General features: G+C 43.7%; 1 protein-coding gene across 2 annotated transcripts in view; it reads right to left on the bottom strand.

Annotated features, from left to right (window-relative positions):
• Positions 1–15,764, bottom strand: part of F5 (coagulation factor V) — a 60,093-nt gene that overhangs the window by 18,055 nt on the left and 26,274 nt on the right. For both annotated transcript variants that reach the window (XM_063305643.1, XM_063305644.1), the window contains 7 exons: positions 13,828–13,987; positions 9,832–10,068; positions 8,702–8,909; positions 7,037–7,216; positions 5,737–5,853; positions 5,266–5,337; positions 4,692–4,786 (listed from right to left, as the gene is read on the bottom strand). In XM_063305643.1, coding sequence (XP_063161713.1) covers positions 4,692–4,786; positions 5,266–5,337; positions 5,737–5,853; positions 7,037–7,216; positions 8,702–8,909; positions 9,832–10,068; positions 13,828–13,987 — 1,069 coding nt within the window. The remainder of the gene's footprint in view (positions 1–4,691; positions 4,787–5,265; positions 5,338–5,736; positions 5,854–7,036; positions 7,217–8,701; positions 8,910–9,831; positions 10,069–13,827; positions 13,988–15,764) is intronic.

Consider the following 15,764-nt stretch of genomic DNA (forward strand, 5'->3'; position numbering starts at 1 on the left):
GCATTCCACCAGCTGGACGGCTCTACAGCGGGAGGGAAACCAGCCACGCTACAAACCGAGCCGGTCACCCTGCAAATGGGCACTCACACCGAGCGCACATCGTTCGTAGTCACGCACATCGGACGGCCCATTGCAGTCCTGGGGATGCCATGGCTCGCGACAAACAACCCGCGGATCAACTGGGAGACCCGCACCTTCACATTCGGCAACGGCGAGTATCGAGCACCAGTTCCAGCGGGCAGAACCAACCCCACGGTAGGACGAGCGGAGGCGACCACACAAGACAACGCCGCTACCACAGCAGACCTACCAGAACAATACGCCGACTTCTCCGAGGTCTTCGGAGAGGCAGAAGCTGACCAACTACCCCCCCACCGCAAGACGGATTGCCGGATCGACCTACTGCCCGACGTCCCCTTACCTAGACCAAAGATCTATTCGATGACCCCGAAGGAGATGGCAACCCTCCGGGAGTTCATCGATAAAAACCTAGACAGGGGATTCATAGAGCCAGCATGCTCACCGGTCGGAGCCCCCGTCTTATTCCGGGAGAAGAAAGACGGCACCCTACGGCTCTGCACCGACTACCGGGGCCTAAACGCGGCTTCCCTGTCCAACAAATACCCCTTACCCCTGGTGAAGGACATGCTCGCCCACCTGTCCACGGGCAAAGTCTTTTCCAAACTGGACCTTCGCGAGGCGTACTATCGCATCCGAATCAGGGAGGGGGACGAATGGAAGACGGCGTTCAACTGCCCCCTAGGCGCCTTCCAGTACAAAGTACTGCCCTTCGGACTCGCGGGGGCCCCTGGGGTGTTCATGCAGCTCATCAATGAGGTACTGCATGAACATCTGTTCAAAGGGGTCCTGGTCTACATCGACGACGTCCTTATTTACACAAAAACGCACAAGGAACATGTGACCCTAGTCAGGCAAGTCCTCAACAAGCTCAGAAGGGCGCAGCTCTATGCCAAGCCTACAAAGTGCGAGTTTCACAAGGAGCGCCTAGACTATCTGGGGTACCGAATCTCCGGGGACGGCATAGAAATGGACCCCGCAAAAGTCGAAGCGGTGCTAAACTGGGAGCGGCCCCGCAACAGACGCCAACTACAGAGCTTCCTCGGATTCGCGAATTTTTACAGGTCATTCGCCCGGGGGTTCGCTGAGATAGCCCTCCCCTTAACGGACCTCCTCAAAACCAAAGGGGTGGGGGACACCCGACGTGCCAAGAACCCAGGCACAGTGCTGAATTGGACTCCCGCGTGCCAGACCGCATTCAACAAGCTGAAAGCGCTGTTCACTACGGAGCCAATCCTCGCGCACCCGGACCCAGAACGGCCGTTCGTGGTCCAAGCCGACGCCTCAGACTTCTCCCTGGGAGCCATCCTGCTACAGAAAGACCCCACGGGACTCCTGAAACCATGCGCCTACCTGTCAAGGAAGTTCTCCGAGACAGAGAGGCGATGGCACGTCTGGGAGAAAGAAGCCTTCGCGGTGAAATCGGCACTAGAGACATGGCGACACCTACTCGAGGGAGCCACCCAACCATTCGAGGTCTGGACTGACCACCGGAACCTCGAGGCCCTACGAACGCCTAGACGCCTTAGCCCAAAACTGGTCCGATGGGCCCAATTCTTCAGCCGCTTTAATTTCCAGCTGAAGTTCATGCCGGGCAAAAAGAACTTCCTGGCCGACGCCCTCTCCCGACTGCCCCAAGATGAAGAGCCCGCCCCAGACACCATTGGGACGGTCCTATCCGCCTCGCAACTGGGGATGGCCGTGACCACCCGAAGCGGCGCGCGGAGGCAGCTCGACTCTACGGCGCAGCCGACGGCGGGACAACCGGCGACTGGAAGAAGCCAACCGCAACTACCAGGGGGAATGCGCACGGACCTCGCCGCCGCCCTCAAAACCGACCCCTGGTTCCTGGCAAACCCCGACAAGGTAACGATGGCACAAGACCTGGCATGGGGGGAAGGCAGAATCTACGTCCCGGACTCGCAACGCCAGGCGATCTTGCATAGGTCACACGACGCCAAGCAAGCAGGACACTTTGGGTTCCTCAAGACCCTACACCTAACACGGCGTCAATTCTGGTGGCCCGCGCTCAGGCGAGACGTAAAAACCTACGTGGCGTCCTGCCCAACGTGCGCTAGGGCCAAACGGGCACCAGGCAAACCCGCGGGGCTATTGCAATGGGTGGCAGAACCCTCCCGCCCATGGGAGGAAATCTCTATGGATTTTATAGTGGACCTCCCACCCAGCCAGAAGAAAACGGCCATTTGGGTGGTGAAGGACTACTTCTCAAAGCAGGCCCACTTCATCCCCTGCACGTCGGTCCCATCCTCACAACAGCTAGCCAAACTCTTCCTCATCCACGTGTACAGGCTACACGGATGTCCCGCACGTGTGGTGACCGACAGGGGCACACAGTTCACCTCCAAATTCTGGCGGGCCTTCCTGAAGCTGACGGGGACCCAACAGGCCCTATCTACGGCTTGGCACCCCCAGACGGACGGAGCCACAGAGGTTCTTAATGCCACCTTAGAGCAATTCATACGATCATATACTAACTACCACCAAGACGACTGGGCTGAACTGCTCCCGTTCGCCGAAGTCGCATACAACAACGCCGTCCACACGAGCACAGGGAAAACTCCGTTCGAAGTAGTCTCGGGGCGCGACTTCGTCCCCATACCGGAGCTACCTCAACCCCCGGAACCCCAGGTGGACGCTAGCGACTGGGGACGGAAGATCGCGGAAGCATGGCCAGTAATCACGGCGGCGCTGAAGGATGCACAGGCAGCCTACAAAGAGCAGGCCGACAAGCACCGGCGCCAACAACCGACGTTCCAGGCGGGGGATATGGCCTATCTATCCACCAAGTTCCTAAAGTCAACCCAACCCTCGAAAAAACTGGGGCCTAAGTACATCGGGCCGTTCCGAGTCACGCAAATAGTGAACCCGGTAGCAATACGCTTGGACCTGCCACACAACCTCCGGAGACTCCACCCGGTGTTCCACACCAGCCTCCTGAAACCGGCAACCACCTCCCGATGGCACCCAAGCACGCCACAGCCCGCACCGGTGATGATCGACGGGCAACACCACTTCGAGATAAGGGACATTCTCGACTCCCGCAAGCAACGAGGAACTCTACACTATCTGGTCAGGTGGAAACACTTCCCCCACCCGGAATGGGTGGCGGCGCACAACGTTAACGCGCCTGACCTGACCAGAGCATTTCACCGGGCATACCCCGACAAACCACAACCAAGGTCAGCAAACAAACCCCCCCCCCCGCAGGCCCCCCCGCCTCCCGTGCCCCAAGGGAAAGGGCCCCCCCAAGCCCGTGACTTGGGTGGACCTCCCCCCCCCGGGACTCACTCCCCCCGCCCCGGGCCCACGGGGTGGTGACAAACGTTCGCCAGCACCCTCCCCCCGCCCCCCCGGCCGCGGGGGAGTGGCAAGCAAGTCAACAGGGCAACCTGGGGGCAACGCCCAGGAGACACAACAAAGGCGACGCACTTTAAATAAGAAAAAAGAAGGGCCCTACCTGGAGCTGAGAAGCACCCAACCAGCCACGCCTCTCTCATCGCCGAACTGAGCCAAACAAACAGGGTGTGGCTGGAGCATGCGCACGCCAGGTCAGGACCCGAGCATGCGCACCATGGACACACCCTGGGAAGGCACGTGGTAGAGGGAGGAGCAAAGGGAGGGGTGACAACCACTCCGGCGGGAACTTTGAAAAAAAAAAAAAATGTGGCGTTTTGACAGCTCCACGGAAAAAACCCAGAAAACCGGGGGGGAACACTATTCGGAAAGGGGGCGGTATGTCATGAGTGCCGTTGAGCTAAAGTCATCAGCGCAATGGCACACATGACAATGGCAAGGAAATAGGTGAAAAGGTACAAGATAAGTAGCCATCAACCCACAACGACTAACGGCCAACAAACAATAACTAAACGGATCACGGAGCACACCCAAGCCATCAGCGCCAATACAACGGGGATCGCCCAGCTGAAAGCAATCAGCAGAGGAATGGAAAACCTGATGATGGGCGATCCCGGAAACCCTCACCCACCGGCAGGGCAACGTATTGGACAAAGGGGTGTGACGTGACCGCGAGCGAGGGGGCGCTGACCGGCGCGGGGTATTTAAACCCCGCACCGGCGCGCTCCTGTCACTCTCAGCTTTTTTCTACCAACGCTGTACCTGCCCTGCAAATAAATCAGAGCCTGATCCACGAACCAGTGTCTGAGTGTTATTCAGAGGCAGGCAGCGCATGACATATAGCATATAGCAGATTGCAACTTAGAATATAAGAGGGGCAAATAATATACATCATGAATGAAGGAAAAGAAAGGAAATGTTTTGTGTTTGGGAACTTAAGAGAAAGGTGCAAAAAGTAACATCTCTGAATGAAGGTGGTCAGATCTAATAGAGTAGTAGTAGATGAATGTATGCAAAGAAGAAGCAGCTTCTGCAGGGAAGATCAAAACAGTCAAAATGGGAGTTGTAACAGTGCATTTGAAGCCCTGCTCACTTACTTTGTACATGATTTTGACATCAACACATGTACAAAAAGTGTGTGACTTTGATTGTGTTGCCACAACTACTGTCTTAACTTTTTTGACCCCAATATCTGTGTTCAAGACATTTTGTTTGTTTGTTTTGTGATTAATTGATACCTGGATCCATGGATGTTCATTTTCCTTCTTCATGATGCTCCAAGCGTTATATCTTCCAGCATTATCCAGTCTTGCTAGCTTAGGCTCCCAATATCCTGTACAGGGACATGGAAAATACATTTTTGTAGAATTGTGTCAACAAGATAAGGTTGCTTTGGATGGTCACTTCCATTTTTTACTAAAACAACAGTAAGAAATATTTTCATGACAGGAAATATAGATAAAATATTGGACATTAACCATTATCAATTGTCTGTTATAAAAGAATTGGAAGCAAGAAGCAGAAAGAAAAAAGTATTGATACAATTCTGAAAATGTTACAACAAATATACTGTATACTAGGTAGTATACCTAACAATTAATGTATGTTGTTCTTTTTCCCTGCCTCTTTTGGTATTATGAGACAATTATTTCCACCACCATAAAAAATGAAGTGAAAATATGGCCCACATGAAATACAGTCTACAGAACTGGGGGTTCATGAGAGCCACAAAACACAGTAGATGAACTTCTAGGTGTAGGATTTCCAAATAACAAGAGTTTTGACATGTCTCAGCTTTCAAATTCAACCTACCTACATGACCTGAAGCACTGATTTGTGAGTCTTGTATTATCCCACTTGCCAGACCCATTGGTAATTTACAATCTGCAGAGAGAGAAAGAGACAGCATGGAGATGTTTTATTAGCTTTTCCTAAATTTTGGCATTAAGCAGAGTACTCCTCATTAAACAGGAGAGAGAGGTATGGTTGCTGTGCTGGCAGAAGAACTGCATATTTTAGGTATGTTCAGCTAGGAAGGGGCAGAGACACAAGCAGATTATACAGTAATGATATTAAAATAGGACACATGCCTTCCTCCAAATCCCAGAAATATTTCTAATGCCTGCTAACTAGGGAAAGTGCCAGTGATGTCATCTACATGCTATCCATACACAAAAAGGACCTGGGACCTCAGAATTGGTCCCCTCCACATTTTTTCTGCATCCCAAACTTGTAGTGAAGCTAATGTGCCTTGCAGAGTTCAGTATGGTTAAACTCTGTTACCTTTATCAAAGACAGTAAAGGAAGCCTGCATCCCTCCTTCCTGATATTCACCAACTTCTGTTTCTAAAAGCCATGTGCCAGTTTTGGATGGTGTCATTTCAATGGTGGTGAATGAACCTTGAAAACAGAGGAAAGGTATGCTAATTTTTAAAATAGGTTTAAATTCCAAGAATTTGAGTCATGTAGTAATATGTTGAGTACAATAGCATGTTAAATTCAACCAGGAATTAGATAGCAAGTGCAGGTTTATAATTATATTTATAAATAGTGGAATAAACTACAGTATTGGTTGATACAAGAAGAAAGTCACTGAATTTGAGCAGCATCTGTCCAGCAAGAGTTGTCCTCTGTGTTACTTTTCAATAAGGTATACTAACATGAGTAAGAGTTTTACAGTGCTCCTTCCTTAAATATTTTCAGTCTTCCAGTACTGGACAGGAGATCTGCAGTCAGCTTCATCTTGTAAGAATGTGAACTGGAGCTCTATGTAGTCAGAAATCCTAGTTTATCAGTTTCTCTTTTTACAAAGGTTACTATTCTAGCATAAACAAATAGAATAGGTCTCACTCCCTCTTACTCACATGAATATACTGCCCCATAGGCAGCCATCAAACTTGAACAGGGCTCAAGTATTCTGTGAATAGCTGAATGCTTTTATGATCAGTTGTTTCCCATACACTGTATGTGAGAAGTTTTGTATTGCTAGCCAAAATTCTCTCAGATTATCTAGACGAAGAATTGATGGTCTTAGAACACTTGTGAAGGCTACTGGAAGCGAAGCCCATTGTAAATTTACAATAAACAAATTTCATTGCATACAAATTTAATACATACATACATACAGGTATGGCCATTATGTACATCATAAAGAAAATATGTCTTACAAAAGGTAAGGTGGTGTTATTTTGCATATTTCACTATTTCAGAAGTTTAAAAGCCGTATGCTATTAAAATTCCAATGTACTGCAGGTTGTATAATGCTTCTTCAAGAGAATACCTTAAAAGCAGTCAGTATAAGTGATGTGATCATGTTTAAATAACATCCTATTTCCCTGAAGACTGTATACAACTTGAAATACATTGTGGATTCCATTCTGATTTGTTGTTGTTGTTGTTGTTAGATTTATTTCCCACATTTATTTTGTACAACTCAAGATGGTATATATAATACCCTCATCTCCTATTGTGGCTAATATATTTTAATGAATGCTTCATATGTATATTTACATGAATGCAACTACTTAGAATTGTTTGAAGCCATTTCAGCAAAAAACAGGTAGGTGGATCTGAATTTATTTACCAGGAAGAAGAGGAAGGACCCCAAGTTGATTATCTTCCCTTCCCTCTTCAGTGAATGTCTGACCATGAAAATGAACAACATGGATGTCTTTGGGCCCCCCCATGTTCAGCAAATGCCAATGGACATTCTCATCTTTGTACATCTTCAAGCCCTGCAACTGGTGGGGGACCCCATTAATTCCTGAAAATAAAAATATGATCAGTGAATAAACAAAAAAGAATTGTAGTTCAATTTGATACAGCAGACATCAGATAAAAAATGTGTAATAATAACATGGAGATACAATAGCATTTTGAGGATTTGGGAGAAAACTGCTCTTTTTTTGTTTTGTTTTATCCAAATAAGCTCCTAGTTCTCACTAAGTTTTCATCTGCTTTTAACTAGTGCTAAAAGGTGAAAAATACAAGAAGAGATGGAATAAAATATGTTGTAATTGCTTTATTCACAAATGTCCAGCATGGGTTGGTCACAATAAAACTCTACAAAAAAATCATCCTCGTTCAGGAAAAGAAGTCAGCCCAAATAAACTTGAGCACTGAAAGTTCAATTACAAATTCACCTTGCATTTTTGTAGTTATTCCGAGCCACCTTCTAAGCTTCTAAAGGTTATGATATAGCCAAATTTGGAAATTCCAGTGGAAGTGGATATCTAATTTAAATATATATTTTATCAAAACCAAATTATACAAAGCTTCTTCCTGAAAAATAAGTTGTGAGAATTCTGATTTTGGCTGGAATTGTGATGCAGCAATAGAAAGGGAGAAAAAAATAAGTGAGCAAATCAATTTAGAGTTGAATAGCTCCACAGTTGCTTGTGCTATAGTGGGTAAGATACTGGACTAAAAGGAGGGAGACCCAGATTCTAGTCTTCCCCCCCCATCACCACCCATGGAAGCTTTGGGCTAGTCACTCTCAGCCCAACATACCTCAACAGATTGTTGTCAGAGTAAAATAGGTCTTATGCTGTGCTTAGATATAACTATCTACCTAATAAAAATGCTATACTACTATAGTCATATTAATACAAGAAAAAATTACACTGAAAATCTCAATCACAGAACTCTTTAACATAATATTTGGGAACTTTATTCATTATTTGGATTCCGCCTTTTATACAGGAATTCAAGGCAGCATGCATAGCAATCCCTCCTCCTGTTTTTTTCTCCCAGATATCTACCCCGTGGGATAGGGTAAGCTAAGACAGCGTGACTGGGCTGAAGTCACCTTAAGGAATCAATAGATATATTTTTTGTGCTTCTCATCAAATAGTTCCTCTGAAATTTTATTTAAAGAGAGAACAAGGATAATGGTAGAATCTAAGAAGTGAAGGGGAATCTAACCTGTTTACTGTGATGTAGTTTAAGAATATATGTATATAAATATAAAATTGTTTTATTTAGGATACAAAGACTAGAAGAGAAAGTAGCATCTAATAGATTTGATATTAACACAAGCAATCAGTTAACCATTGAGGTGGTTATTTTAACAGTCTTTAAATACAAGTCTGTGTTTGTAGATATGCTATTATTAAGGGAAAACAGAAAAATAAAACAAATGTTTTTATATATGAAAAGTTAACATTAAGCACACAATCCTATTATGTTGTCATTAGCATGATTTATTGTAACTAAGAATCATATAGAAGAGAAATGAAAATATTTCTACCAGGAAATGTGTGGCGTGATTTGACTCCTAAGAGTTTCTCTGTGTGAGTCCTTTTGTCAGATTTTTCAAAGTACCAGCTTCTCTCCTCATCAAAGTTCATAAATAACAGGACAAATTCTCTCACATCTATTGGCCTGTTATATCTGTCAATCATGCCTTTCTGGCAGATCAAAATAGGTCCAATCAAGCCAGAGTGAATATCTTTTTCCTGCAAAGTATGTGTTAATTTGATTTATTTTTCAAGTTAAAAAAAGCAACACAAAAATAAACACTAAGAATGTGTTTATACATTATACATTTAGTAATAGCACAGAATTAAAAGTAAAAATGAACAACAAACCCAATATGAAAAAGAATTATTTAGCAGTACAACCTACATATATTTAATCTTGAAGAGAAGTAAACATCAATATTCAATCAATGTGAAAGGTGAAGGGTCCCCTGTGCAAGCACCGAGTCATGTCTGACTCTCTGGGGGGACACCGCTTTCAGGATGTTTTCTTGGCAGACTATAGCGGGGTGCTTTGCCATTGCCTTCCGCAGTCGTCACCTTCCCCAGCCAGCTGGTACTCATTTTACTGACCTTGGAAGGATGGAAGGCTGAGTCGACCTGAGCCGGCTACCCAAGAATCCAGCTTCTGCTGGGATTGAACTCAGGTCGTGGGGAGAATTTCGGTTGCAATACTGCCGCCTATCACTCTGCACCACACGAGGCTCATTCAATCAATATTTCTATGCAAAACAACATTTGTGCTGAAGAGGATAATCTGCTTGGAAAAATGTTATTAATATTGCTAATAAATGGTGACCAAATTCAATTCAATTTCTCCTTCATTGGAGTTTTTTTAAAACTCTGGTCTTCAAAAAAAAAATTGTCAAAACCTAAGGAAAAGAATACAAAACCACAGTACATAAACCTACAAACAATACTGAAACAATAAAATGGTGATCTAAACAGAAATCAGTCTTTTTCTTTGTCATGAAAGGAATTGCAAATCTAAGATACATCTAATAAGCAAAATGCATATGCTGGAAAATAGATTTGCCATACATTCTTCTTTAAGTTAAATAAATGCACTATAGGATCATTAAGTTTTCTTTTTTATTATATTCTATTACATTTGTCTTACCCGATTTACACCAGAGTAATAGGCCCATGATCTACATATTTTCTTATTGTGCGTTGGCCCTGACCGTTTGGTGACATGCCAGACATATGTGTATGTGCCATTTGGCATGATTGCATCATCCTTCTTGAAAAACTCAGGAGACTGGTCATCATAGCTTCTGCCTTCAGAAGATTTCTCATAAAGAAGGCCATGGGCATGAAGTGAGTATGGTCTAGAGGCCAAATTTTTGAACTGAACCTAGAGAGTTGAACAGTCAGTGATTAATACAGAGGTAAGAAACTATGCCCCAAAGAGTTTTAAACATTTGTAGAGCTGTAGCCCAAGTTTCTGTCAGAGGTTGTAGAGTATTTCAAAGGACCATGTCATTACCCTGAAGCTGCCGACAGGTTATTTCTCAAATGTCATTGTACAATATGCATTTTATTTTATTTTATTTTATTTTATTTTATTTTATTATTTTATTTTATTTTATTTTATTTATTTTAGGAGTGCTTATCCTGTACATGTCCAAAAATGACCAGTCAGAAGCTGGCATGAACAAAGGACCGATCAGGAACCAAAACAACCAATCAGGATAAGGAACAAACAAAGAACCAATCAGAGCCCAACCCTTGCCATCTTGTACCAATCCAAACCAGCTTGGCTAAACAGCAATCAGAAGTCAGGTCACCTGGCTATAAAGTCAGGAGCCCAATCAGTCCCTGCTCAGTTGCCTGTGATCTGCATAGTAGACCACCTTGCCTTTGAAGATGCCAGCCGCAGCTGTTGGCAAAACGTCAGGAAATCTGTTGTCTAGACCATAGTCATTACACCCTGAAGCTGAAAACACAACCGAACAGATAATGGCTGTGAAAACCTACACCAGTATTTTATTGTTTATTTGTTCAGTCGCTTCCAACTCTTTGTGACTTCATGGAGAGCCCACGCCAGAGCTTCCTGCCGGTCATCAACACCCCCAGGGACCCCAGGGGTGAGTCCGTCACCTCTAGAATATCATCTATCCATCTTGCCCTTGGTCGGCCCCTCTTCCTTTTCCCTTCCACTCTCCCTAGCATCAACATCTTCTCCAGGGTGTCCTGTCTTCTCATTATGTGGCCAAAGTATTTCAGTTTTGCCTTGAATATCATTCCCTCAAGTGAGCAGTCTGGCTTTATTTCCTGGAGGATGGACTGGTTTGATCTTCTTGCAGTCCAAGGCACTCTCAGAATTTTCCTCCAACACCACAGTTCAAAAGCATCTATCTTCCTTTTCTCAGCCTTCCTTATGGTCCAGCTCTCACAACCATATGTCACTACTGGGAATACCATTGCTTTAACTATGCGGACCTTTGTTGTCAGTGTGATGTCTCTGCTCTTAACTATTTTATTGAGATTTGTCATTGCTCTTCTCCCAAGGATTAAACGTCTTCTGATTTCCTGACTGCAGTCAGCATCTGCAGTAATCTTCGCACCTAGGAATACAAAGTCTTTCACTGCTTCTACATTTTCTCCCTCTATTTGCCAGTTATCAATCAAGCTGGTTGCCATAATCTTGGTTTTTTTGAGGTTTAGGTGCAAGCCAGCTTTTGCACTTTCTTCTTTCACCTTCATCATAAGGCTCCTCAGTTCCTCTTTGCTTTCAGCCATCAAAGTGGTATCATCTGCATATCTGAGATTGTTAATGTTTCCTCCAGCGATTTTAACCCCAGCCTTGGATTCCTCAAGCCCAGCATGTCGCATGATGTGTTCTGCGTACAAGTTGAATAGGTAGGGTACAGCCCTGCCGTACTCCTTTCCCAATCTTAAACCAGTCTGTTGTTCCGTGGTCTGTTCTTACCGTTGCTACTTGGTCGTTATACAGATTCTTCAGGAGGCAGACAAGATGACTTGGTATCCCCATACCACTAAGAACTTGCCACAATTTGTTATGGTCCACACAGTCAAAGGCTTTAGAATAGTCAATAAAACAGAAATAGATGTTTTTCTGAAACTCCCTGGCTTTTTCCATTACCCAGCAGATATTGGCAATTTGGTTCCTAGTTCCTCTGCCTTTTGTAAATCCAGCTTGTACATCTGGCAATTCTCGCTCCATGAATTGCTGAAGTCTACCTTGCAGGGTCTTGAGCATTACCTTACTGGCATGTGAAATGAGTGCCACTGTTCGATAGTTTGAACATTCTTTAGTGTTTCCCTTTTTTGGTATGGGGATGTAAGTTGATTTTTTCCAGTCTGATGGCCATTCTTGTGTTTTCCAAATTTGCTGGCATATAGCATGCATTACCTTGACAGCATCATCTTGCAAGATTTTGAACAATTCAGCTGGGATACCGTCGTCTCCTGCTGCCTTGTTGTTAGCAATGCTTCTTAAGGCCCATTCAACCTCACTCTTCAGGATGTCTGGCTCTAGCTCACTGACCACACCATCAAAGCTATCCCCGATATTGCTATCCTTCCTATACAAGTCTTCCATATATTCTTGCCACCTTTTCTTGATCTCTTCTTCTATTAGGTCCTTGCCATCTTTGTTTTTGATCTTACCCATTTTTGCCTGGAATTTACCTCCAATGTTTCTAATTTTCTGGAAGAGGTCTCTTGTCCTTCCTATTCTATTGTCTTCTTCCACTTCCGCGCATTGCTTGTTTAAAAATAATTCCTTGTCTCTTCTGGTTAACTTCTGGAATTTTGCATTTAATTGGGCATATCTCCCCCTATCACTGTTGCCTTTTGCTTTCCTTCTTTCTTGGGCTACTTCTAGTGTCTCAGCAGACAGCCATTTTGCCTTCTTGGTTTTCTCTTTCTTTGGGATGTATTTTGTTGCTGCCTCCTGAACAATGTTGCGAACCTCTGTCCAGAGTTCTTCCGGGACCCTATCTACTAAGTCCAGTCCCTTAAATCTATTCTTCACCTCCACTGCATATTCCTTAGGAATATTAGTGAGCTCATATCTAGCTGATCTGTGGGTCTTCCCTAATCTCTTTAGTCTGATCCTAAATTGTGCAAGAAGAAGTTCGTGATCTGAACTACAGTCAGCTCCGGGTCTTGTTTTTACTGACTGTATAAATGTCCGCCACCTTTGGCTGCAAAGGATGTAGTCAATCTGATGTCGGGGTTGTCCATCTGGTGAAGTCCATGTATAAAGCCGTCTCTTAGGTTGTTGGAAGAGAGTGTTTGTTATGCAGAGTGAGTTGTCTTGGCAAAATTCTATCAGCCTATGTCCTGCTTTGTTTTGTTCTCCCAGGCCATGCTTACCTGTAATTCCAGGTGTCATCTGACTGCCCACCTTAGCGTTCCAGTCTCCTGTGATGAAAATAACATCTCTTTTAGGCGTATTGTCCAGTAGGTGCTGCAGATCCTCATAGAACTGATCTACTTCAGCTTCTTCAGCACTTGTGGTTGGGGCGTATATTTGGATCACTGTGATGTTAGATGGCTTGCCCTGAATTCGAACTGAGATCATTCTATCGTTTTTTGGATTGTATCCAAGCACTGCTTTAGCCAAATATACACCTGTATATTAAATCCAATTTATTTTTTCTTTGGATCCTGCTGTCAGTCTTCCCATGAAGACCAGACAGGAAACACAAGTTGATGAGCTAATTCTACTTTATTGTAAGCCTACATTAACAGAATCTTGCAAGTCTGAATATACAAATCTCCCACCTTCTCTTTTACAGCCTGAGAAGTTAGGAAGCAAGGTTCCTTTCAGAGTCTCTTTCTCCCCCCATTATATAGCTGTGGGCTATGCCCTCTCTTATCTGACCATTCTCAAGGCAGCATCTCTACCCCCATCTCCCAAGGTCATTCCCACATTCCATTACATCTGCCCATCTAAATCTATGTGTAACCCTTGTCCCAAAACAGTTTATGTACCTCATATACTGCATATACAGCATATTATTAATTTCACTAGAAATCTATCTATCTATCTATCTATCTATCTATCTATCTATCTATCTATCAAACATTGTTAAAAATCCACAGTATGTTTATTATTAAAACTTTGGAAACCTGGACTTACTTGGATTACATCATCCACTTCAGCCCTAATGACAGGACCCAGCATACCAAGATGTTTTTCATATTCCCCTCCAGTGTTAGGTGTCTGGAAAGTATCATCAAGATAACTTCGGAAAATAGCTTTTTTAAATGTGGTCCTGGCTGGGCGACTTCTCACTGTACTAAGGATATGGAAAGTTTTGGGGTGGGGGGGAAAACTGAATTTTTAAAAATCTGCTTATATTGCATGTCAGGTAGTACTTGCAGCTGTAGAAAGAGAAATGGCAGAATAAAAACTAAAAAAAACATGTCATATCAAATCTATTCTTTGACTTTATAACCTGGTTCACTCATTGCACTAAGTGATAATATGGTTTGAGCAGCATATAAATTTAATATACTATTACTATTATTAATAATAATAATGTATTATCTGAACCCAGCCATTATAATTTACAAATCAAAGATTATGAATTATTGTGAGTTGTGTGAACCCAGCCAATTGCAAACCATTATTTGGTAATAAGTAAGCAATCCACAGGCTACTATTATGTGTACACAGCTTGTATTAGCTTTATTAGTGGGATCCATGACTTGGGCATGCCTGTATATGGAGTCCTTGGTGCTCTCTGAGCTTGATTGTTTGCTTGCAGATGTTTCATTACCCAACTAGGGAACATCATCAATGTGACTGAGTGTGGGGAGCACCAAGGACTCCACAGTTCAACCCTGAGCTTCCTATATTCTCTTCTATTGATGTGTGTATGTGTTGTTCTCTATTTCTGTTTGAATAACAAGCTCATGCTTCTGCAGATTCTTCAGTTTCAAATTTAGTTCTAGAAGTCAATGAACACTTTTATTAAAGTTATACAACAATTATTATTATTCTCTATTTCCCTGTCATGAGCACTGATGGTGAGCAGGAGGGGGCCCCTATCCAGGGGGGAAAACGCATGTGTAGTAGTGAGGAGTTGAGCAGCCATTCAGAGAGACACAGAACAGACCCGCCTTGCCTTTTGGGGTTTATCTGTCTGGGTTTTTTCCACACTTCTTCAGTTTGTTAGGATTTTCTGTCTAATGTAGCCGTAATAAAACACTAGAGACCTATTCCTCATCTCAGCGTGGTTCCTGACTGTTAGGACATTCCCCTAGTCCCAGGACATGAACTGAAAAACAGATGTACACAATTGAGTGACTGTTATTTAGAATGCAGTCCTATCCATGCTTACATGAAAATTAATCCCACTGTGTTTGATAGGCTCATTCCTTTGTAACTGTGCAATCATATTTTCATACCTAGTGCTAACTGAAAGCATAATAGACTGTTAGAGCCAAAAGTGCCTTTGGAGCTAATATAAATCAATGTCCTGCCCAGTTGCAAGGATCTTGTGAGTATGGCATCTTGTCAAAAAGCTGTCCAGCCTCTACTTAAGTAACTCCAAAGCAAAGCAAAACAAAACAAAACCTTAACATCTCTCAAAGCAATCTATTCAACTATTAAACAACTAATAGAAAGATTCTCCTAATTTTTACCTAAAATCTGCTTCACTATAATTTACACCTATTAATTCTAGTCCTGTCCCCTTAAGCAAAAGAGAACAAGTTTACTTACTTGTGTCATTACCATCTGCTCAGAGAAAGAGGACTTCAACCAACCTTTGCATCCTCAAACTGTTACAATTCCAATTTAAAGCCCACTCAGTATTGTTCTGGACTGTTGTGACTATTTTTCTGGGCACTAAGTTGCTATATGGACAGGAGAATGTTTTCAGGAAGGGAAACCAATCACTGTTTCCTTTTTTTTTTCCTAACCAACAGCGAAGACTAGAGAATGGACTGCAATTGGTGGCCAGCTACCAGCCAATAATTCTGCTAGAATTATAGTTCTGCTACAATAGTTCTGCTACTTACATCCTCACAGGTGTATGCCTATATCTCTTATTCCTCATTTTTTTTCCA

This window comes from Candoia aspera, chromosome 5 (genome assembly GCF_035149785.1).
Source record: "Candoia aspera isolate rCanAsp1 chromosome 5, rCanAsp1.hap2, whole genome shotgun sequence".
Classification (NCBI taxonomy): Eukaryota; Metazoa; Chordata; class Lepidosauria; order Squamata; family Boidae; genus Candoia; species Candoia aspera.